Genomic DNA, 25880 nt, shown 5'->3' on the forward strand with positions numbered 1-25880 from the left:
TAAAGGGAAAATGGACCAATTTGCCAGCCCATAAAGTGGTGCTGTTATCTTCTAGTAAAGGGCATGGGGTCATTTAGCCAAATTTCATGAGTTGTTAAATCATCAAAGTAGATAAAGAAAACCCTGTCTGCCCGACTGTAAGATTAAAAGGAGAGCTCCCTCAGCACTGAGTCCCATTCTTCTTATGCTTTTCTTTTAAAGTTGTAGACATGTGTTGCATGCATCCTGTAAGCATCTATAACGCGCCACATTTTTTTTTTTTGGCAAATTTTACATTTACTTACACACATGCACTTGTGACGATCAGTCAACAGCTTGTGGGAACTGATTGTCCCTTCCTCCACGTGGGTTCCAGAGCTCAGACTCAGATCAACAATCTCGGCAGCAAGAGCTCTGACCACTGAGCAAGCAATCGTGCCAGCCCTCGTTTTCCATTTTAATCACGTTAGGTGTGGAATTCAGTGCCAGCGACTGCATTCCCAGTGCCGTGTAACCATCACTGCCACCTGTTTTCAAAGTTTTTCATCATCTGAAACATAATCTCTATATTCATTAAGCAGTAATCCCCTTGCCGCGGTCACCTCTGATCCACTTCCTGTTCTCTGCCAGTTTACCTACTGGAGTTAGCCTCATCTTTTAATCCAACCTTGTTTCTTCACTAAAGTTGTGTTTTAGTTTTTATCTGTGATAAATTCAGTGATGAGAATGATGAGCCGAGGGTATCATCAGGAGCCCTACCGAGAGGGAGGCTTTTCAGTCTGCCCGTTTGCCCCTTCCATTCTCTGGGGGCTTCTAGCTTGACTGGTTACAAAAGAGGACCAGGCTGGAAGGCTCATTGTGAACCCAAAGTGGCACAAACCCATCCTTCCTCAGTGGAGGGGAGACAACGGTCAGGGATACATTGGCTGCTGGAGACGGACCACTCTGGGGTCACCAGGGTGTCTCCCAAATGGAGCCCAGGTGATTCTTCAAGGTTATTCCAGGCTGATGTGTTAGCGCTGACTGATGCACACTTCAGAGCTATGCAGTCAGGGAGACCAGAGCCGCTCTAAGAAGGTGGAATTGGAGGAAGCAGTCCCTCTCTACAGCATCAGCATTGCCAGGGCCTCTGCGAGCTGTTTCTGTAGCCAGAGAAATCTGTGGCTGGGGGTGGGGTTGGAGCCTTCATCTCACCAGGAGCAGACCCTGGTGTCTTAGGATGCCCTCGAATCCATGTCTTCCTTCTTCCTCTCCTCACTCACTGAGTTCCTGCTGAACTCTGAGCCTCAAGCGTATTATTAGTAAACAGGCTAGGCTCCTTGCAGCATTCGGATTATGTCTTAACCATTGAACAGCAAAACCAATCTCATTTGTTTGGAAACTTTCTTTATCATCCACAGATCCAAATGGTTTTGAGCAAATATCTGGATGCTTATTCATTTAAATTTCTTCTCAATTCACTAGATTTGTCCTAACTTCTAGAAAGTTGCAGCTACTTAGTCTCCCCCAAGGAGAAGGGGAAGGTCTACGAGTGATTTTCTTGTTTTAAGGGTCCCTGTGCATCACCACAGGAAAACAGGATTTTTGATGTTAGTTTCTAGCAGGAAAGAGCCTTTGTAGCTAACTTCTCTTTGTATTAAAGCAGGAGCTCCCTCTAGCAAGAAGACCGCCTCTGGGGTCCCCGCACACCTGGTCCCCTCCCCCAGGCGCTTGGCAAGACTACAAGCCGATGGCCAGAAAACGGAGGCTTTCCTGGAAGTGCAGACTCAAGCAGTGGTCCCTGAAAATCAGGACCCCACTCTCCCACAGAGCCAGGAGTTAACTGAGGAGGGCGAACCCCCTGAGAAGGAGACTAATGTACCTCAGCAGGTCAGTTCTTCAGCACTTGGTATTCCTCAGCAGGCCCAGGACTTACCACCAAAGGTGAAGGAAGAGGATGGCCAGCCAGCCAACCTTCCTCCAAAAATAACCACCGAGATGGATGGCCCAGAAGATGAGCCTGGACCGCCCGTGCCAAAAGCAGACCAGTCTTCCACTCTTGCGTCTCAAGAGCCGCCCCAGCAGCCTGCTCCTGCTCCCACACTCAGCCCTCAGCCTGCTCCTGCTCCCACACTCAGCCCTCAGCCTGCTCCTGCTCCCACACTCAGCCCTCAGCCTGCTCCTGCTCCCACGCTCAGCCCTCAGCCAGACCAGGATAAGGAATCCGGAGAGACCAAAGTAGCCCCTAGCAACCCAGCCCTATCTGAACCTGCACAGGGAGCTGACTTAGCTTCCCTCAGTCCTCAGAGAGTGCAGGATGAAGGAACTGAGTCAGCCAACCCTGCACCCAGGAGTTCCACGCACACTCTTCCAGAAGATCCTTCCCACACTGAGGTAGAGAAGCCTACTGGGGGATCTCAACGACCTCTGAAGGAGGAAACCCCCAAAGCAGAAGTTATGCGGGCCGGTACTCCTTACCCAGAAATTCCACCTCCCCAAGACTCAACCACAAAAGTCAGGGAACAGCCAGGAGCCTTGCTTCCTAGAAGCAGGCTGGCTCCTACCAGATTGCCACAGCCCCAGACCTTGGCTCCTCTCCAGAGCCGGAGACCCACACCCAAGCTTCTCTCTCCCAGCAGGGAAGAGGCTTTGGGGACAAGCTCAGATCAGACCCCGAATCCCTCTCCCAGATCTTTTCCAGCTCAGGATGGAGACCCCAGTAAGCTTCCTCCCATCAGCCCTTCCCAATCCAAACCACCCCGAAACTCGAGCCCCCCTACAGCCCACAGCCCACAGCAAGGCCAGGTAGGAAAAGCCAGTGAGGTGAAGCTCCCACTTATCAGCCCCCCAGTCCAGGAACAAGCCCAGCAGCACACCCCCAACCCACCCCAGGAAGAGGAGGCACCCACAGTCCAGCTCCCAACTATTCCTGCTCCCTCCACGGAACCCCAGCTTCCTCAGAACACCGAGCCAAGGCCTGCTTCGAAGCCCGCAAGGGAAAAGAAAACTCCGAAAGTAGGCCGTGCCTCCAGTAAGAAGGTTCTAGATCTGCAGGCCACACCCCACAGCCAGGGGCCCACTAAGCAGAAAGGAGCGAAGAAAAAAAACCTCATGCAAAAAGAGACAGCTAAAGAGTCGCCACAGCAGAGAAAGATGCCAGTTGGGAACTCTCAGACAGCCCCGCAGCTAGAATCCCACGACAAGCCAACTCCAAGAAATGAATCCGACCCACTTGACTTCAGGTCTTCTCCGAGCCACACTGAACCAGTGCCAGCAGACCCCCAGAACCAGGAGAAAAACCACAAAGCACACAAGCCAAGAAAGAAGGCACAGACCAATCCCACCCCTAAGGACGTGGCTCAGTCCACACACACATCCCCTAATGGAGAAATGTCTGAAGGGTTACCTCAAGGAAATGAAACTGCCCTCGGTGAGGATCAGCCAACCAGAGAGGGTCAGCCCCCGCAGGACCCTGCCAAGTCTGCGCAGGAGGGTTCTGCTCCCGTGCTGCATCCTGGGGAAAGGGAACAGGCTCAAAAAAGGGAAAAGTCTCAGAAGAGAGAGGTTGCGGGGAAGCCCGAAGGCGAGGAGATTGCAGCCCCTAGCCAACTGCGGGTCAAAGAGACACAAGCCCATAGGGACACCAGGGAGAACAGACAGAGCTATGCCCAGAGGCACAGCATACTTGTATCGAAGCAGCAATCCAAAGAAAAACGAACCCGAAAAAATGGAGGTGTAGCACAGGACAGAAGTCCTGCTGCTCCCCAAAATCAGGTGTCAGAGGAGGATCAGGGTAGCCGGACAGGAAGACTGCGAGCCAGGGGCAGTCAGAGTATCAAAGTGTGAGCCTTGGCTCCGGAGAAGCTATGCTGTCAGTGGATGCAAGTCCAACGGCTTCCTTCTGCAGCCACTGGTCAGCACCTTGATTTGCGGGGTCCCAGAAGTCGTCGTAATTCTGCTTCCCATGGGACAGACTTGGGGGAAGACAGCTGGCTGGTTGCTGCCAGCGATTCAGTCTAGAACACTTGATGACTGGTGTCATCAAAAGGTCCTCGTGTTCGACTACAAATGTCAATGGGATTTCATGGCGGAACCCAGGCAGATTGCCATCTTCCTTAGGAAAATTCACTTCTAGATTAGAAATTTTCCTCGTGCTTTTTACATTATTGGAGGTGGGGTGGGGCTGCAGCAAAAGGAACTCTGCAAAAAGAAACCTTGCTGTTTTTAAGGATTGCCAACCTGCAGTTCACTTGTGAGAGTGCATCTCTGCAAGCCAGACAATGGCCGAGCCAAGTGTTTGAGGTCTGCATTGGTCTATGTTATGAAAATTCCTTTTGTTTCTACATTTTTCCAAATGAATACCTTCCTTCCGTCTTCAAATAGGAATCTCATGGTCCATGCCTTCCTCATGCCACAGCATCTGATTGAATCCCAAGAAATCTGTGGGGAGAAAATTCAGGGGAATCAGTCTTCATTTATCTCTCCATATTATTCTCTTCTATTCCTGTCAATGACTAAGGTGCAGCCAGGGCTAGCCTGTGGAAAGCTATTAGCAGGAAGTATGTGTACATCTCATATAACCAAACTACCAGAAGGACACAGGTAGGTGGGGGCTCTCAGAGAAACAAGGGGTCAGCTATTGAGCATCACCAGGGGTCTCGTTATCTTCTGGACCAAGCAAGAGCCTAGGACCCACATCAATTCTCATTTCTGTTGTTCTCCATGTTGGCTCCATTCTTTGAACTACAGATGGTTCAAAGCCATTCTCTCTACATAGCAGGGACATGAACACGAACAACTCTGCAATTACATCCGGTGGCATCTCTTACCTTTGTTATAAAGACATTAATCTAAATCATCATTAATCCTAATATTTAAAAGAAAATCCAAGGAAAGACCGATTGCCTCTTTGATCAAACATTCATTTCCAACCAACAACTCTGGCCTGGGCATGGCTACCACCACCCATAGCCCACTGGGTCCACTGCTCTAGATGGAGACTTACATTTCCAGAAGGAAGGATAATTGCAGTCAAGACATCAGCCCTCAATTCCACTCTTTAAAAAAAAAATGTTAGAAGATAACCATGTATACAGGAATGTTCTGAAGCTATGTTTACTGTCCCGTATTTCATCATGTAGAGAATGACTAGAGCCTGTGTCTTGTCTTATACAAAAGCTATGTGCCCACAAGCCTGTATGACTAGCAAATGTTATGTCAAGTGCAATAGAGGACATCGATATTTTTTAAATCGGGGATGTAACGGAGCCTCTCAGCGAACAAGGCTGTTCTTGTAACTATAATATTAGACGTTATCTTCTGATTTATCTCCCTTCTCCAAGATAAAAAGCTATAGGATGATTTTTGAAAGTAATTTATGTTTATTAAGTAAATTCATTCTCAAGTAAGCCTTTGTGGAGCACTTTCTCTGAGCCAGACATAGTGATGGTAGCTAGGTGTGGAGTAAGACGATGCTGACAAAGACGTGTCTGACAAAGGTCCATTCAATTAGGTCCATGTAATTAGGGTACCCGGGAGCCCCAAAGCATGCTGAGATTTATGTGGCACCCCATAGATAAGAAAACCTGTTGGTCTGCTTTTCTAGATTGTAGTAAGAGTGCTCTCTGAGAAGGCCACAGAGTTCAGCCTACTAGAGCTGTCCCAGGAAACTCCAAGGAAAAGCCAATGCCTCAGCTGAACCTGCAGGGCTGTAGAATTGGTTGCGGAGAGATGGGGTAGGGGATGCTTCCTGTTGCCTAAATACACAGGCAGGAGCAGCTAGTGTCTCCGAAGGACCCAGACGCCAGGTGACCTATAGGCCTATCTAACCCGTGCCATAAGAAGGAGCTTGGGAAGCCACATCTTGTAGCAGCAAAGGGAGGGCTGGATGCTTCAATGTGTACTTCAGAGATAAAGTTAAGAAAAACAATCCTGGAGGCAGAATGACTGGTACATCATGGTGGGAGTCAGGACAGGGCAAGGCAAGGGCCTGAAAGATGGCACTGGTGTCAGGGAAGGCCAAATGCTCATTTGGCTTAGCTGTGGAGGGGGTGGATTATATAAGACAGCAAGTGAGGGGTTGCCTCCATTTCTCTTTCCCTCCCTCCCTCCCTTCTTTCCTTTTTTTTGAGAGGGTGTCACTGTGTAGCCCTTCCTGGGCTAGAGCTTGCTATATAGACCAGGTGGACTTTGAACTCAGAGAGACCCACCTGTGTCTGCTTCCTGAGTGTTGGGATTAAAGGGGTGCGCCCCGATGTACCACTCATTTTCTGGATATGGCATTTGGGATGCTGTAAGGAACCAGAGCCTCACCTGGTTAGCAGGCTTCAGAATCACATCAGGTGTCCTCTTTGGCTGCCGTTTGGAGGCCCTTGTTGCTGCCTTTTTCATTCATGTTGGAGTGGACACACTAAGCAAGTGTCTCTCTGCTGTAAGGAGGCTCTAGGCCCTGGTATTCATAATAATAAGAAAGGTTTGGGTTTTTTTTTCCTTTGTGCTTCTTTTATTTCTGTGGTTTGAAGTTGTATGCCTCAGACTCACTGCTGTTGGACATTTTCAGAGGAGTGGGAAAGACTGAGGGGGTTTTGCGGCTAGTATTGATTACCTTGCTACAAGGAAAAAATGTAATTTTCAATGCAGAGAATAAATATTTAAAATGATCATTTCTCCATCTGCACCAACCGGCAAAGTTCACATCGCCTCCAACTGGGTTTGTCACAAAATGATCTTTAGAGAGGAAAAGAAAAGCCAGGGTTGGCTTTAAAAGTCACTGTACTCGTAATGACACCTTCTTAGGGAAGTCTGGCATTTAGTGTTCAAATGATGAGGGCATTCCCACCAGGTATAAGAGCCTTCTGCACACATGGAAAGAGCTGAGCTCCCACAAGACAGAGAAGGCACAATCATAGCTCACAAAATAAGGGAGTAAAGGTTGTCCCATAAGTGTGTCAGAAACAATGTGGCCTCGTTGTAAATTAAAACAGAACAGACTGTTTTGATAGATAGCAGGCTGGGACATATAAAACAGGTTAGGGTCTGTCCGGGTGAGGAAGTTGATGAGCATGCTTTTCTGAAGAACAGTTTTCCACTCTCTGTCAAAGAGTTACAGTTTGCACACTTTTAGTCTGATCATCTAGATCCAAGGGTTACCATGAAGGAATGTACACGAGAATGTTCATATCAAATTTTATAATGAAGGTTAGAAATACTCTATGTAATAGAATTTTTGAAATACATTTACAACATAGACATCTGCCTTATGTTGCCGTTATAACCATGTAGAATATTTATTTGAAAAACAGTGTTCATTACATATGAGGGAGAAAGAGGGCAAAGAAGGTACAGTCAACTTGGCTCTTGTGTTAGCTCCAAAATACTAAGTTGTGGCAATTTTTTTCTCTCATTCATGTTTTTGGTACTGTCTAAATTTTCTGCCATGTCTATTTAGTATATTTCAATTTGATATAATAAGGAACTTTCTAAGAGTCCAAGGTGACCTGCAGAGAAACAGAATGGCCTCCTCCGGGCGTCAGATGTATCACCTTACGAAAAAGCTTCTATCTGGGGTGATTTTATAGTATGGATGGAGCCTGGTTTTCTTTATGATCTATGATCCACTTAGAACAACTGGTCTACTTGTTGGTTATGAAGAATCCAGATGCCTTTTTCATTAAGTAGAGTGTTTTTGTAGTAGAAAATGAAATGTTCTTAGTCTCCATTAGCTCCCTGGCCTAAAGAATGTTTTTGGAGCAAGTTCCATAGATATAAGTATATTTCACAGTATCACAACCCAGTAAACACAACTACATAAAGGAAATAAAGTATTCTAAGACACCCTTCATAGGCGATGGACTCGTATTTTCTATGGTGTTGAGTTTAAATTTTCTAAATGCAGTAGGTTGTGGCCTACTAAATCAATTTCACAGTGTAGTCTGCACATTGTAGTCTTTCACGCTGTAGTCCAGTTCCTGGGGCCTGCTTGCCAGGTCTCCTGCTTTCTCTGTCTCCCTTCAGGTTGGCTGGATAGTCTTGCCTCACCTCATACTGAGTTCTCGGGGAGCAGGAGCTGGCTTTCTGGCAGTTATACCTTTTGTTATTGTTGGCATCAGCCTGAATATATCCAAGCTTCCTATACATAGCTATAAGCTCTTATATAAAGCTTACAAAACACTTCAAAACATTCGTTATCAATGGTGATGCTACCACTAAATAGTCAGTCCCCATGCCCTCTGCGCCATGACAACCCTATAAACAACACTGTTACAGTAAAGGAGCCTCCGAGTTCCTCTTCTGGTCACTGAGCTGTTGATACGGTATCCAGCACAGTTTACCCATAAGTGAATCTACGTGTGTGGTAGGGTTTGAAATAGTGGTTTTGTGTTGACTAAGTATCCAGAGAAGAGAGCAAATGCCTGCCCCTCTTTCTGTGTGCTGATAGCTAATGTTAGCTGATAGCTAATGCAGACCGCTAGGCTTAAGGCCTACTGTGGTGACAACACGTGATATCAGTCATGAGCATCAAAATGATGCTAATGATTGTAACCTTAGAAACTCTCAATTACAAATGACACTGAATGTCAAAACCATCCCTGGAAACTTGAGGCACAGTACAATACAGTCAGGAGTGAGGGAGGGAGTGTACTGAAAGCGCCCAGAACAACATCTGCTACATGGTTAGTACTGAGATGAGCGTTCGTTAGCACTAACACGTAAACAGCAAAAGAATATTACATTCGATCATGAATTAGAACAGGACAATGTATCCTGTTTAAGTGGAAGTGTTTGTTAAGTGAAACAATCTTCCCTGAAAATCCCTTTATGACTTCAGCCTTGTCTAAATTAAAGAGCTTAGACAAAACTAGGATGATACTAGAAAAATGATACTTCAGTATAATATTCCTAAGATAGAGGGCTTCTTCAGTGGGCATTCACAGGCAACCTGCCACTGCAGAAGACAGGGATGGGGGCATCAAATTGGAGCCAATGGTGAATCTCCTTGTGGTATACACACCAAACACTTAGGATAACAGCTGGCCTATGTAGTACACGCTCAATAAATGCTATCTGTTCTTTTTATTGTTACCTTGTTGATGATATCAAATATATTTTACTGTATAGAGAGCAAATGCTTGCCTCCTCACCATTACGTGTCTGGGTAATAGCTGTTTTGTTTTCTCTTTGTGGTGGCTTTTACTCCTGGATCTACGAACCCTCAGTTTCCAAGAACAAAGCTAAACATCCAAGTGGAGAAAGGCAGAAAAGCCTTTGCTGGGGAAAGCGAGCGATAAAATAGTGCCTAAGAGAAAATTGTTCCTAAAGCTGAGTTGGGCCAGGCGCAGCAGTATGACCCTGGCTCCCAGCTACTCAAGAGGCTGAGGAAAGAGGGTCCCTTAAATCAAGGGAGGTTAGCAACAAGGCATTCCCTTTCAGATGCGGCAGTGTGGGGCATCAGAAATGTTTACTCAGATATATTGGTCAAAGGAAAGGAAACTTTAGGCCTGCATTAAAGCTCCCTGTGGGTTTCTGTCCCCTCCTGCCTGTCACTGCTAGCTCCCCCTGACTCCAGTTTCCCATATACTACAGATCTTATAAACCAACCTTCCCCTCTTGACATTTGCCCTGCCGCCCCATAGTTTATTTCCTTCAAAGCATCCACTAACAACTTTATGATAAACTTACTCATTTTGTAAAACGTTCTGTCATTATCGTACATTTTAATTGGAACATTCTGGATTCAGTATCTGAATGCTGGCTTGTTGGTTGAACGCCATTGAAGACATTACAAAATATAAAGTCTGGAAGAAAGAAAAGGTTTTGAACTTCATTTTCTCTGTATATGAATATATTTTCGCATGCGTCTTTTTCCTGGTGTGGAGTCTGTTTCTGTTTAAATAGCTAGCTATCCCTTTGATTGGACACCGAAGAATAGAGCACCTCACTGTTCGCATATTTTAGCAAATGTATTCATTTTGCCATTGCAACATGAACATTATTACTCTATTTCCTTGGATTTATGAGATTGCTTTCTTTGTACATAGGATCTTATTTTGCTATGGAAAATTATCATGGGCATTATATGAAATGATTTTTCTACTTCTTATTATTCCTTTCTTAGTACACAAATAGACATGATGTTTTTTGAGATGCAATTCTGCCTTGGAAAAATAGCTTCTTTTGGTACCTTCAGTTTTGTGGAAATACTCCCTAATGAACCCAATGTTTTTCATTTCCCACCACAAATTGTGTAGCAGTTCTATTAGAAATAAATACTTTACATTCTATAGCACATTATTATGTTTTAATTTGTCATGAGTCATTTTCAAGCTTGTATATTTCATGATGTATATTTCTATGCATATTTCTTGTAAAGGGTTGTGGGAGTTTACTTGTGTGTATGTATTAATCGTGGCAGGGGTAAATTACTCTTAGTTAAAATAAAATAAAACTGCATGTTTTTAGAGCCTTCTTTGCATGGGAGGAAGAAAATGAATACTTTTGAAGTCGTTGGGTACTGCAAATTTTTTTTTTCTTTCTGAAAACTGGAGCCTATTTCCCAAGTCATCCATTTCCAGAGACTGTTCCTTTGGAAGAGAGAACTGGTTAACGTACAACTCCTTTTCACACTTTTATTTAGCTATTCACAGAGTCTCCTTTGGAAGAATGACGAGCCTCGTGTAAGTCGTCTGACTACCAGAGAAACACTGGTTAATAAGCTGCAGCGTTCACTGGTCATATTATTCACAGCCTGGTTGCCACGAGGCAATTGAATTGTCCTTACTGACCTGCGTGATTGCCTGTGCGACCCCATCCTTAACAAATAGGCCGGTTTCTCCTGCCCTGTGTGTGAACTACCCTAGGTAGCCTGTGTGGTGCACTGGTAAGCATGCACGCACATGATTTGTTCCTAGATGGTTTGTCTCTACTGTATGTGATGATCAGACTGGATTCTGTGCTTATTCCTTTAAGATGCATTGTGCAAATAGTATTTAAGTCGTTTAACTTCAAAGGAATGTGTCTACATACAAGGTGTAAGTCATTTAAGATAATGTGGAACTACATTCCAGTTATTTCCATATCTTTCTGCATTGCCCTGCATCTGGTAATGATCCTATCCATAAAGCAACTTTAAAATCCACCACGCTCCATTAAACGCATTTACGCTTCACCGTAGGCAATTAAATAAATTTAACTGGCCTATATAAATGAAGGGCTTGTGTCTTTTGTGGACTATAAAGTAGTTTACATGCTTTTTAAGTATTGCCTCAAGGTACACCTAAATTTAGATACTTTGACTTAAGATGACACTCAGGAAGTTTGAGGCAGTGCATTGTACCATGGGTAATTCTCTCGTTTTTTTAACTGAGAAGGGAGATCTTTTGTCTTCGGATGTATTAAGAAAATATATTTTAAATGATATGAAACTCTTCTTTATTGGAGTTCAAGTCACTAAAATTGTGGCATTATAATGTGGTTTAAGTAATATAAACACATTATCTGTGCCTCAGATGTTGTGTTGCCAGCTAGGAAGACATTAAACGGTTGGAATGACAGCCGCACTACAGTCAGAATGAGTGTGGCTGTGTCACATGATGGGACAGATGGCTCGTGTCTTAGAAAGTGAGGAAAAGAAGCCCACATGAAAACACGATTTTAAATTAGCTTATATATAATACAGTTCCGTGAGAAAGACCCAGTAGATACGAAATGAGGAGTGTACACCATATATGTGATTTATGGTCTCCATGGCAGTTACTTCAATGAAATTGGTCTTTAGTTTTTATCTTTTAAAAATATTTTTATTAAATCTTTGAAAATCTCATACACTGAACTTTGATGATATTCACCCTCCTTCCCCTAACTCCTCCCAAGTCCACACCCTCTTCCATATCCACCCAACTCTTGTGTCCTGGTCAGTTTTTAAACACACGAAGTCCTATTTGTGCTGCCTGTATGCATGTGGCCATCTGCTGATCAAGCAACCTGGGGGACACAGCCTAGGAGAGAAAAACCTCCCCAGCCCCAGCATCCTCCTATGGCAATAGCTCCTCAGCCCAGGAGTGGGACCTCATGGCCACCTCCATCCTTTCTGGTTTCCTTGAGCTATGCACTACATCATAGATCCTGTGAGTTCATATGTGCAGCTGCCTTGTGTGTCTGGAAAACACTGTTTTTTGTGTTAGGCACCCACTGCAAATAAGATCTTTACACTCCCCTCTTCCACAATGATCCCTGAGCCTTGGGGAGAGTGAGTGTGACATAGATGCCCTAGTGAGGACAAAGGATTCCACAGTCTCTTATTCTCTGCATCTTGACTGTTGGTGGGTCTCTGTGTTAATCACCTTCTACTACAAAAAGCAGCTTCTCTGCTGAGATTTGAGGGATGCTCTGATCTACGATAAATCACCTGAATTCAGCTTACTGCTGCGTCTACTTCGTGAGGTACTAGGTTCTGCCCTGACTTGTAATCTGACTAGCCACAGTTCCTGTTAACAGTGCCAGGTATGAGTTCCAAGTTAAGGAGCAGGCCTTAAATCCAACCAGAGAGTGGTTGGTTATTCCCATGGTGCTTCTGCTACTACTGTGTCAGGGGCATCTCTTGCCAGAACATTCATTCTCGTACTTCTCAGGGTTCACAGCTGGGTAAGAATGGTGATTGCTTCTCCTTTGGTAGTATGCATAGTACGTTCCAACTCTGTGAAAACCAGCCAGGAGCAATGAAGTTTCTAGGTTAGCACCACCAGCTCCATTTCTTCATGCTCTATGACTTAAGTTTGTGGTGGTCAACAGTAGGGTCTTACTGCTAAGTTGTAGGGGGTAACCAAGAGAGAGAGCAGCCTGTAAGGTTTGCTGGTCTATGGGACCCTACTGGTAACAGCTCCAGGAGAGGTAACCTGTTCCTGGCAATGAGCTTATTATTAGTCATCAAATGAAAAGATAATGAAAATATGGAGCAGTTACACAAATTTTACTCAATTTGGCTAGAATCTTCTGGTCTTTCCCATCATATTCCAATCAAGAGGACAAGTGGAGAGAGAGAGAGAGAGAGCAAACATGGGCATACCTCCTCAATTATCCATCTTTTTTAGCTACAGTGAATTTTAGGAGGAGAGTTCAGCTGGGAAGTATTTATGTGAGTGAGTGTGTGTGTGTGTGTGTGTGTGTGTGTGTGTGTATGTGTGTGTGAGACTGTGTGTATGTGAGTGTGTGTGTGAGTGTGTGTGTGAGTGTGTGTGTGTGAGAGAGTATGTGTATGTGAGTGTGTGAGTGTGTGTGTGAGAGAGTGTGTGTGTATGTGAGAGAGTGTGTGTGTGTGTATGTGAGTGTGTGAGTGTGTGTGTATGTGAATGAGTGTGTGTGAGTGTGTGTATGTGAGTGTGTGTGTGTGTGTGTGTGAGTGTGTATGTATGTGTGAGTGTGTATGTGTGTGTGAGAGTATGTGTATGTGAGTGTGTGAGTGTGTGTATGCCTGAGTACAGAACCCAGAGTTGACTGATGACCAGCAAGCACCAAGGACCCTCCTGCCTATGTGCCCACACACCCAGCATTGAGGTAACAGACATGCACTGCACAGCAGACTTGTGTGGACGCTAAGGAACCAAGCTCAGGTTTTATACGCTGTGGCAGACACTAAGCCATTTCTCCAGCCTCAGTGTTGAAGTCTGGTGGATTTTTACTTGAAAATGATTTTTTCCATAACATATAGTCTGATTATGGTTTCCTCTGCAGATCCTCCCCACCTCTCCACCCACCCAAATCCCAAATCTGTATCCTTTCTTCCTTTGTTTCTTCCTCTAGCTTTCTCTTTCTTTCTCTTTCTCTTCTTTCTTTCTTTGTTTCTTTCTTTCTTTCTCTCTTTCTTCTAGCTTTCTCTTTCTTTCTCTTCTTTTTTTTTCTTTCTTCCTTTCTTTCTTTCCTTTCTTTTATTAGAAAACAATTGGGCACCTAAAAAATAATAAAAATGAAATAAGATAAAATTAAAACAAGTCAGAATAAGATAAAACAAACAGAAAACAAAGAGAAAGCACAAGAAACACACAGCTGCAGAAACAGCCCACACTCCCACACATAGAAGTCCTGTCACCCAAACAGAGAGTTCTGAACACTGATACGTGCGTTAACCATACTGTTTTTTCTTTTACAATTTAAATTTATTTTTTCTAATTGGATATTTTCTTTATTTACATTTCAAATGTTATACCCTTTCCCGGTTTTCCTCCCTCCTGGAAACCCCCTATCACATCCTCCCTCCCTCCGCTTCTCTGAGGGTGTTCCTCAACCTACCCACTCCCACCTCCCCGCCCTCGATTCCCCTACGCTGGGGCATCTATCGAGCCTACTTCTGGCTCGTTGTATAAAACTGCCTCATGTTCATTAGCCACCCCTCAAGGTGTTTGAATGTTTTCTTCCTTTAGATCTTTAAACTTCTGAAGTCTCCACCATACAGAGAATTTCCTTCTCACCCACCCTCCTCAGAGGACTTCTTCTGACCACCATGCTGTCTCTATCCCTTTATCTGACTTCATTGTGTTTATCACCTAACCTTTAAAACTGTGTTATTTGTCTGCCTGCAGCTTTAGTAAAGTCCCCACAGGTTAAGGAGTTTCTGTTTATTCCTCTGTCTCCATCATACACCACGCGGTAAGTGCTCCAGAGATACGGATCAAATGAATATTATCAAGAAGACCTAGGGAGGAATGTTCCCACATGCAGTTCCGTTTGATCAGTTTTGTTGTGATCAGTATGGTTACCTTAATGTACCTCTTGAGTTTCCTCCTTCCCTAGAATTCCTGGGCTTTGTGCCCGGACCATCTACTGCACCAGAGAATCACTCTCTGCTCTCACAGGTGTTGGGATGCGGAATTCTAGACTCTCCTGCCGGGATTGCTTAGAAGTAGCGTTCACTTTCTTTTATTAGTTTCAGGCGATCACAATTGGGTTCAAGTTCGCGTTCAGTCCCAGCACACAGCACAGCCACACAAAGGATAGTTCCCTGCCCTTCCCCCACCTCAGCCCCATCCCCTTCTCTACTAATTTCCTTGAGACTGCATCTCACATAGTTTGGCCTGGCCTCAAGTGCTCTTTTTGCTAAGGATAACCTTGAACTTTGACCCTCTTATCTCTTCGCCTCAAGAGCTGGCCTTACAAGTAGATGGATGCCACCATGCCCAGCTGCTCAGAGCTGGGGGTCACCCCAAAGGCTCTGTGCGTGGTAAGCCATCACTCTAAAAACCAGCCTCGAGATCTCGTGTTTTTACAGGTATTTGTATCCTTGGGCCAGGCACAGCTCTGTGTGTACAGTTCCTCCATCTGTGGGCTGAGTTCCAGATACCTTCTTTGCAGCTTCCCGTCATGCCAAAGAGCCCAGGCCTTGTCTGCCCAGTTCAGAGAACCTGCCTTCCATCTTAGGTCAGGGGTGTGAGCCTTAGCCCTCGGTACCTCTGACTTCTTGGCATCTATGCCCATTTGCCCATCCCCGACTTCTCACCCTCACCTAGAACTGTTTCTTCCCTGATAAAGATTATGCTCCTGCTGAGCCCGGATGTTTCCTGTGGGCTTTGGGTGAGGGCGAGTTTCCACATCTCTTAGTTAAGCATATTAGCTAATGATACGTGTCAGAGTTATTTATTTTAACATTTTGTAAGCAATGCTCCTAAAATGCTTGATGCTTCCATACATCTCAAAGGACTGAAACTCAGGATTTATCTTTATGAGTGTGACTAGAAATGTGTATTCTATATCTCTGGTTTTGGTGTTTTGTTTGTTTGTTTGTTTTTGTTTTTGTTTTGCTTTGTTTTGAGACAGGGTTTCTCTGTGTAGCCTTGGCTGTCCTGGAACTCACTCTGTAGACCAGGCTGGACTCAGACTCAGAAATCGTCCTGTCTCTGCCTCCCAAGTGCTGGGATTAAAGGCGTGCGCCATCACTGCCCCACCATCTCTGGGTTTTCTAAAGGAAAAGTTCTTTATTAATTATGAATAATTCCTGATCCATTGAACTTTAAATCTTCTTAGAATTACATGTTTTAATTTTTGTCTAGGCTTTCAGGAGACTACATAGAATGTAATTATAAGGGTAACTTTAAATATTGAAAGCTATTGTTGTTTGTTTTTATTATATTCTTTATATTAATATTAATACAAAACCTGTGCTGACTGAGTACTGGTTACCTTCCAAGTGGTTGTGCCTTCTGGATGCTATAGGCCAACATTAATTTTATCGTTACTGTAAAATGTATCTTATTTATTTCCAAGTTGAAATGCACAAACTTAAATACACAATTTCTTGTGTTTGAAGAAATAAAATATAAAACATTGCTGTCATGTCACATCAAGAAATTTACTCTGTTGTATGTTTCATTCACAAATTTATGTTTTTCTCACCAGATACTAAGACGTCTTACCTGAAATGCGAAGACTATTCTAGGAAGTCCAGTACAGTTGAATTCTTGGATTCAACAGACAGAAACTACTTTACCAAATTATGGGCCAAACTTTCATCCAAAAAGTCACCAGTGGTAAGGGCAGGGCAGGTGGGGTAAAAGTGATTATAGAAGCGTAAAAGGGTTCAGGGTCACGCCTTTAATCCCAGCACTCGGGAGGCAGAGACAAGTGGATCGCTGTGAGTTTGAGACCAGCCGGGATTACATAGTGAGACCCTGTCTTAACAATGGGGGTGAGGAGTTTCGGAGATTATTGTGTTTTCCCAAACGATTCTCTTACATATGTGAGCTGAAGACAAGATTCTTTCTCCCCCTGCAACCGCATCCCTCGGAATAGTTCCTGTGTTTAAAATTGAATTTTCAATGTAACTTTTCTAGTACCGTTTCCTCAGGCTCCCAGTAAAAAGACTGGCGTCCAGCTCTTCTGTTTTGCAGTAGAAAGCACCACAATAAAACAAACACAGTAAAATGTATATTTCAAGGGGCGAGCGGCGGGAGGTGACTATGAGTATCTGGGGGAAAATCAAGTCCACTCCAGAAGTGTGTTTTATGACAGCGCTATATAAAGCAGGCCTGTAACGTTGTCCTAACTCAGCGCTCTGGGAACATCTGGAAATTGGCCCATGGTAGGAGTGTCTAATTCACAATAGAGCCTGTGTTCAGAGTAGGTTGTGCTCATTTTAATGAGTAATAATTTTTTATGTAATGATCTGGGAATGCAGAGACTTAAAAAAATTACAGTTGCAGAATATACATGTGGTGGTTTGAATAGGACTGCCTCCCATAGACTCATATGTGTGAATGGTTGGCCCATAGGGAGTGGCACTATAAGGAGGTGTGGCCTTGTTGAAATAGGTGTGGTCACATTGGAGGAAGTGTGTCACTGCAGAGGTAGGCTTTGAGGTCTCACATGCTCAAGCTAGGCCTAGTGGGGCACACAGTCTCTACTTGGCTGTCTGTGGGTCAAGATGTAGAACTCTCAGCTCCTTCTCCAGCACCATGTCTGCCTGGACACTGCCATGCTTCTCACCCTGACTATAATGAACTAACCCTCTGAAACTGTAAGCCAGCCCCAGTGAAATGTTTTCCTTTAATAAGAGTTGCTATGGTCAGGGCTGGAGAGATGGCTCAGTGGTAAAGAGCACTGGCTATTCTTCCAGAGAACATGGATTCAATTCCCAGCATGCACATGGCAGCTCACAACTGTCTGTAATTCAAGCAAAACACCACAGTGCACATAAAAGAGAGGGGAGGGGAGGGGAGGGGAGGGGAGGGGGAAAAGAGAAGAGAAGAGAAGAGAAGAGAAGAGAAGAGAAGAGAAGAGAAGAGAAGAGAGAAGAAAAAAAAGAAAAGAATATAAAAAGATTGGCTCATTGAGTAGAGACACTTGTCACCTCCTGGCCATCTGAGTTGAGCCCACATGCTGGAAGGAACTGACTTGAGCCAGTTTTCGTTTTACATGTATGCCATGGTCCACACATACACACAAACTAATAAATGTCAAAAAAATACCCCAAAGATGTTGATATTATGAAATAATAATCTTTCTTTAAATGCACATACAATTAAGATGTTTAATATAAAAAATCTAAGTAAACTTTTTATGTGTTGTACCTCAGTTATAATAAGAAAGACATGAAGGCTCTACAGGAAGAGGCTGGAGAGACGGCTCAGTGGTTAAAAGCACTTGCTGCTCTGGCAGAGAGCAATTCCATTGCCCACATGCTGGCTCATGACCATCATAATTCTAGGAGCTCGCACACACACACACACACACACACACAGGTATTTACTCATCCACAGAAAATAGAAATCTTAAAGAAGGAGGAGGAGAAGAAGGGTCTAAATGGAGACAAGATGTCCTAGGGCCGGTAGAATGCGAATGTAATGACTAACACCAGCCCATCAGACTGTGGTGGCTTAAGCACACATGGTTCAGCCTCTGGAAAGTTACTAAAAGAGAATTAAGAGAAGCATAAATTTTAATCTAACTGACAAATAGTGTAACATTGTACTGGCAGTGCTAACCAGTACAACAAATAACCACAAAATAAACAGTGTGGAGTTCAGAAACAGTTAAGAAATGCACTTGACAAAGCTATCAGACATTCAATAAGTATGTTTTTTAGTACAAGGAATTTCAGTATTATAGCAATAATTTTAAGTATCCTTAAAAAAGACATTTCTCAGATGGTATAATACCATATGCCTTTAATCCCAGCACTTGGGAGGCAGAGGCAGGTGGATTCTGAGTTCTAGGCCAGCCTGGTCTACAGAGTGAGTTCCAGGACAGCCAGGGCCACTCAGAGAAAGCCAGTTTGTATTTAGGTGATTTGCCTGTATGTGTGCATGGGCATCACATGTATGGAATGCCTGTGAAGCCCAAAAGAGGGCTGGATTACAGATGGTAGTGGTCTGCCATGTGGGGGCTGGGAACCAAACCTGGGGCTTCTACGACAGCAGCAACTGTTCCTAACCACCCCCACCCTGGGCCATCTTCATAGCTCCCTAAGATATGTTTTGATGAGGGTCTTTAAGTAAAAAGATTAATAATACATCTGATAAAAAGATGTATAATGTCTCTACATAGGAAAATATAAAAATATTTAGAAAAAAAAACTAAGTGGATTTATGAATTACAAGAATTACCACTATGTTCATGTCAGCTCTCTTCAAATCTACAGATATGTGAGCCAGTCAAAAATACCCAGAGCTCTTTGTGAAATTGATTTTAATATTTGTATGGAAATGCTAGCACTATCTCAGAGAGAAACCTGTACATGCATGGGACTGACCTGTGACGAGCGTGGCAGGAAGAAAATGAGAGCTTTGATAGAATTAGCTGCTTACAAATGAGGGATTACATTTCCCACCAGTCCTACACCACACACAAAACCTAAGAGGTTTGCAATCTATGTAGCCTACACACTCTATATAACTGTGAAAAGCAAAACAACACTTCTAAAAGATAATGTAAGAGAGATTCTTATGACCATGACACCATGAATAGTTTCTTAAATATAAACACAAACAATGATAACTCAAAGAAAATGTAGAAACACCGAATTACATTAAAATTAAGAACTTCTGGGCAGGGGAGATAGATGGCTCTGGCTCTGACCATGAGGACCAGAGTTCAGTCCCTGGAACCCCTATGGCGGAAGGAGAGAACTGACCCCTGAAAGTTGTTCTCTGAGTGCCGCACATACCCTGAGGCACGTATGCATACATACTAAATAAATAAACAAATGTAATAAAATTTAAATTAAGAACTTCTGTTAATAAAAGTGCCATTAAACTTTAAAAAGACAAACCACACCAAGATACTTGTGGTGCACAAGTGACAGAATATTTATATTCACAATACATAAAGAACCCTTACTGGTTACTAAGGACAAAGCATACAATCCATAGGGAACCTACACACACACACACACACACACACACACACGCACACACACAAAATACCTAGGTGATCAGTGATGTTATATGGCAGGTGTATATAACCACAAGACAATGCAGGTTGTAACCATATTGAGATGCTTATAAGAATAAACTAAAAGTAATAAATTATAAAACAGACTTATAACACATGACAGTGAAAACTCTTAAATGACAACGGATGGGAGGTTAAACAGTGTATGTAGACAACAGCTGGACATACTGACATTGAACATGCATGTGCCCTATGCCTCAGTTAAGACATTCCTGACATATGCTCAATAGAAAGGAGAGGCGTACACATCAGGAGTACAGAGTATTTACAATAATGTCAGTCACAGCTGCCCTAAACTGGTAATCCAGATGTGTAAAGTGTCAAATATATAGTGAACTGTGTACAGTAATGTAAATGAGCATACTTTGATTTAAGCACATTTGAAAGGCACTGACTTTCTGCACTTTTAACTCATATCAGCATTCAAATAATCTCACCTTTGGTCGGTGGTGACCTTTTCAGTTGACCTCCCTAAAATGGAGTCTTTGCCATTTGGCATATGTACTGGCTAATTTTGTGTCAACTTGACACAGCTGGAGTTATCACAGAGAAAGGAGCTTCTGTTGAGGAAATGCCTCCATGAGATCCAACTGTAAGGCATTTTCTCAATTAGTGATCAAGGGGGAAAGGCCCCTTGTGGGTGAGACCATCCCTGGCTGGTAGTCTTGGGTTTTATAAGAGAGCAGGCTGAGCAAGCCAGGGGAGGCAAGCCAGTAAAGAACATCCCTCCATGGCCTCTGCATCAGCTCCTGTTTCCTGACCTGCTTGAGTTCCAGTCCTGGCTTCCTTGGTGATGAACAGCAGTATGGAAGTGTAAGCCGAATAAACCCTTTCCTCCCCAACTTGCTTCTTGGTCATGATGTTTGTGCAGGAATAGAAACCCTGACTAAGACAGCATAGCAGGCTGGTTGGTGCTCTTCTATGTTACCTGGCACAGACCTGTTGTTGAATGTCAAGTGACCCCCATGGGCTGTGTGAACACGTGGTCCCCAACTACTGGGACTGTTGGGGAAGCCGGGGAACCTTTAGGAGGTAAAGCCTTGTTGAAGGCAGTGGGCCTTGGGGTGTGTAGCCTGGCCCCGCTTTCTTTCATTCTCTGCTTCCTGAGTGTGGCTGTATGACCAGCCAGCCCCTGCTCCTGCCACCATGCCTTCTCTGCCTGAAGCCCTATCTTTCCCTGCTATGATGAACTATGTCCTTCTGGACACATAAGCCCAAATAAACCTTCTTCTTCCCTAACTTGCTTTTGTCTGGGAATTCTATCACAGTAGCAGAAAAGTAGCAAAGACAACTTAGAGCTGTTTTTACAGTAAGCAGTGTTGGTTCCTTAAGTGAGAGGTTCAATGACACATTGTGGCCATCGGGGACACCCATTGCTATTGGGGTGGCCATTACTTCTGGGACTCTTTAGAGGAAAAGACACTAGGGACCAAACCCAGGGCCGTGCTCAGGCTAGGTAAGTTTCCACCACTGATCTATAGTCTCTGCCCTCTGGTCCTTTTCCCTGGCTAGATACAATATTCCATGAGTTCAACCTGATATTTCTAATTAAAATTCAGAGCCTCGTGAGTTTTGCTTTTTCTATTACACCTTTATCTTTCTTGCACACTGAGAATCCTTCCCAGAGGCTTCTCAGAGACCTAGGCAATGATAGGATTATGATAGTCCGTTAAATTACTCCTCTGCTCTATCCCACATCATGAGAACAGCCTCTGAATAACAATACTAATACAATCAACCCATTCTGAAAACTGAAATGCGCTTTTTAAATGTCTTCTTTTCTTCTCTCATTTTTTAAATTGTCTTTTTTTTTTTGAGAATGTCATAGAAACCATTTTGATCATATTCACCCTCCCCCCGACTCCTCCCTGCTGCATCCCCCCTTCCCTCCCTAACTGGTTCTGAGTCCTCTGCTGATTTTTTTTTCAAACCTCATTAAGTACAGTTTGTGTTGCCCATGAATTCTTGCATGTGTGGTCTTCAGTGGATGTGTGGTCCACCCACCGGACTGTTCCTCTCCGGCAGCTGTCAGTGGCCAGTATCCTCTCATCTAGGGGTGGGGCGTTCATTCTCACGTTCCACCATGTTGTTTAAGGCTGTGTGACAGCTACACATAGTCGGTCTGTATTTTATATTAATTCTAAAATATGTATATACTTAAGGTTCATTAGACTATGGCTTAGCATCCAGTTGTTGTATGAGTGTATTCTGTGTACAGAAAAAGCTATTGAAAAATATTTTCTGAGTTCTTATAAGCTAATACCTGTCCGTTCCACGCGTAGGCATTGTCTTCAGAGTGTAGTGTTCCTTATCCCTGTCACGGGTGCTTAGCATTTGCATGTTGAGTCTCCACACCTGAAATACCCGTCCTTTTCTCCCAGATCTTAATTCATATCCTCTCTCTCTCTCTCTCTCTCTCTCTCTCTCTCTCTCATCCTTGTATTTCTTCTGATTTAGTTGTTTCTGTAGTAATATTTCCCCTTGTATCTCTAGTTCATTTTTGAGTTCTGCCACTCCATTTGTAGGCAATTTAATTATAATTTTATTTGTTTTTTTAATGCCTTGTGTCTTTTACTTATGTCTTTGTGTTTACTTTGAGACAGCAGGTTACAGAATTTAATCTGTTCTATATGAAAGCTTTGTCTGAAGGCCTGGGGCTCACCTTTATTTTTCCTCTCAGGATACCCGCATATGAAATTTAACTAGGTACTTTCTGTCGCCACTACCTGAGCTCCTCCTCAGTTTACACCATTCTTTTTTCTGTGGGTTTTGCCCAATTAAATTTGTCTTTCATTCTCCTTAGCTGCTCTTGGTGCATGTGGTGGTTGGCATGAGATGTCCCCTGTATCCGCAGGCATCTGAATGCTTGAGCCTCAATTGGATCCCTCTGTGGGTCTCTCTCTCTCTCTCTTCTTGTGCGCGCCCAACTGGCCAGGAAGAACGATGCTGCAACAGGATCCTTCTGCACACGTTTATTCAGTCCTGTTTCTTCTTGTTTATATCTCCCTTGTTTATATCTCTCCCGAACCCTGGGCCTCTCACTCTTTTATACTCTCAGTTCCCATCCACGCACAGCAGGCCACGCCACCTCACCAGGCACGCAGCTTCAGCTAATCAGGGCAGCAGGGACACATCTCCACCAAAATGGATTCACCAGTATCCTGGTACACCTGCGCAGCTCTCAAGATGTTTGTGGCTTATATGAGGAAGTCAGGTGCAAGTCATAAGACTTAGCTGCAGTCCCTGGCGCCTTTGGGACGGCCGCCACACCTCCTCTCTCTCTCTCTCTCTCTCTCTCTCTCTCTCTCTCTCTCTCTCTCTCTCTCTCTCTCTCTCTCTTTCTCTCTCTCTCTCCCTCCCTCCCTCCCTCCCTTCCTCCCTCCCTCCCTCCCCCCCTTCTCCTCATGGAGCCCCTGGAACCACAAGCCGGAATGAACCCTTCCATTGGCAATGATGTTCTATTACAGCAACAGAAGAATAAGTAACAGTGTGGGAGCTGGCCTCAGCAAATAGCCCCAGTGAGGCAGCTTCAAATTTTTAGTTCATTCAGTTCCTCCAGCTATGGCCGAGGTCCATCCTCACCCACTGGCAGAGTTGGGGGTGCCCATCCTGGGTTTCAGCTGTGGGCTTGAGGGGGTATTTTGGCTACTGGTTTTCTTGTAGAGATTTTGATTTTGCTGTTTAGCTCCTAGTTTTTTTTATTCTTTGACAGTTTCATACAAGCATGAATATGAATGTTAACAGTTTCCACCATCCTCCATGTCTCCCCTCTCATCCCTCACCCTTTCCCACTAAAGCCTTCCATTTTCCTAACAAGCCCATCCCTTCCTTCCACGTGTGCTCCGTGTGTGTGGCCCACTGAGTGTAGAGTTGCCTGTATGCATGCAGGGAGGAAGTTATGGTTGCTATGTGTTTTTATGTGCAGGCCGTGGGAGATCCAAAAGTTATTTTGAGCCTTGGAGTGGGGAGCAGTTAGCACAGAGTTTGAGCACTGCCTAGCATGTGCACCTGAGATTCTACCCCCAGCACCTCAAAATGAAAACAAAAATGCAGCCCTGTCGATACACCATTAGGAGGACTTATCTTCCCAGCTATGACATAATTTAGATCAAGCATCAAATTATCATCATAATAAAAAGAATATAAGAGAAATTGCAGCAGTAAATGTTTGAGCATGGTGTGATTCAGGGCAAAAGCATAATGAATTCATATAGCATTGAATAATAACCAAAAAGGAGCCAGCAAGATGGTCAGTGGGTAAGGGCATTTGCTACATAAGCCTAGTGACCTACAATCAGTCTCTGGAACCCTTGGAAATATGGAAGGACAGACATTTGGCCGGGACTCAGATCAGTGCATTGCTCAGCTCTTGACAGCGAAACTTCTTGCAGTATCTGGGAACGCAGAAACTCACAACTGACAGCATGCAGAGAGCGAGAGACTTCAGAGCACTCGGTCCCAAGTAGGATGTCTTCATCAGCATTTCTCCTCAAGGCTCAGGGAACTGTGTGGAAGAAAGGCTGGACAGTTGTGAACCAGAGGTGGTTGATGACCAAAAGAAACAGCTTCTTCCAGACACAACAGGACTGGTGCACATACAAACCCACAGACGCTGTGACAGTGCACACAAGACCCACACAGGTTCAAACAGACAGTACAGAGATAGGCCCGCCTCTAACCAAGCAGCTGTTTAAAACTGACAGCTGCTGGGAAGGGGGGGTGGGAATACATTTTCCCCAATAGAATATTGCTGGGTCTATCAAGCACACTCCAGGGCAGGCCCCATGCCCACAAGTAATTGGCCAACATAAAATGAATGCTATGTTTTGTATGTGTTTCCTTTTGAGTTTTTGTATTTTTCTGTCTTATTGTTTTGATTTTCATTTTTTGAGATATTTTGAGAACGAAAAGATAAAAACCATAAAGTCAGATGGGTAAGGAGGTGGGAGGAACTGGGAGTTGAAGGAAGGAAAAGAATATGATCAAAATATATCATATTTTTAAAAACCCTTTTAAATGAAAAATACGGGAAGAGCAACAATGCAAGAAGCCTTACAACCTGCACACGTGCACTGAAACACACCCTGCCCCCTCCCTTGGCATATACATATGTAACAGTATTAATTTTAAAAGAGAGAGTACATAAGTAATTCTTAAAAAAAATATTCCCAGAGTTGGCTAGTGAGTAGGTATTCTATTTCAACGCGAAGCCATTAGATGCATCTGTGGAGTTACTTACAGCTTTTCCTCTGTGAGGCTTGGATAGGACATCTTCCTTTCTCATCTTATCACAGGCTCCTTCCAGATCTCAACACACATCTTCTTCTTCTTCTCCCCTGGCCTCTAAGAGACCAGAGTGCATGGCCAGAGAAAGAGGAAGGAGGAAATGATCTTGATAGACAGAGTGTCCATCCGAGAGCCTGTGGCCAGTGAGCTCATGAGAGCTCCAGTGAATCGGGTTCCAAAATTAATTTTAAATTCAAACACTTAACCTCAATTTTTTTTTCATTATAGGAGCAGTTGACAGTAAATTGCACCCCAGATAATTTTAGAAAGGGAAGCATCATGCACTCCGCTGTACAGTAAAGATAATTATTGAGTTCAGCCTTGTGCTGTGTGCAAGGCATGCAGTAGTGATGTAGTGACTCAAGAGATATCTGGTGTCTGGGATGCGCCTTCTTTTGCAGAGATGCTGAGTGTGCCAGTTATGATATTAGGACAGAGCAGAGCCACTCCTGCAGGCATATGCTTTTAATAAACACAATGAGACTCACATCAGTGCCAGTCTCAAAACATTTAATCTTAAAAAAAGTTTCCCCAAAGACATTAAAACACTCGACACCAGGCCACTTCCCAAGGCTTACTGTAACTGACTGTGGCTGGTACCCTGGCATGCTCATTTGCCTCCATTCCTTCTGCAGCTTTCCATGAAAACAACCTACAGTGGAGTCTGGTCATGAAACAGAAAATCAAAGCACCTAGGCTTATTT

General features: G+C 44.0%; 1 protein-coding gene across 4 annotated transcripts in view; it reads left to right on the forward strand.

The window, feature by feature from the left end:
* Positions 1-25880, forward strand: part of Lrguk (leucine-rich repeats and guanylate kinase domain containing) — a 104790-nt gene that overhangs the window by 70806 nt on the left and 8104 nt on the right. For 2 of the 4 annotated variants that reach the window (XM_006506713.4, XM_011241496.3), the window contains one exon: positions 1622-10248. In XM_006506713.4, coding sequence (XP_006506776.1) covers positions 1622-3804 — 2183 coding nt within the window. In that variant the 3' untranslated portion in view covers positions 3805-10248. Of the gene's footprint in view, positions 1-1621; positions 10249-16338; positions 16470-25880 lie in introns of those variants that run through there. The other 2 variants (XM_006506714.4, NM_028886.1) reach the window with 2 other exon arrangements.

This window comes from Mus musculus, chromosome 6, assembly GCF_000001635.26.
Source record: "Mus musculus strain C57BL/6J chromosome 6, GRCm38.p6 C57BL/6J".
Lineage (NCBI taxonomy): Eukaryota > Metazoa > Chordata > Mammalia > Rodentia > Muridae > Mus > Mus musculus.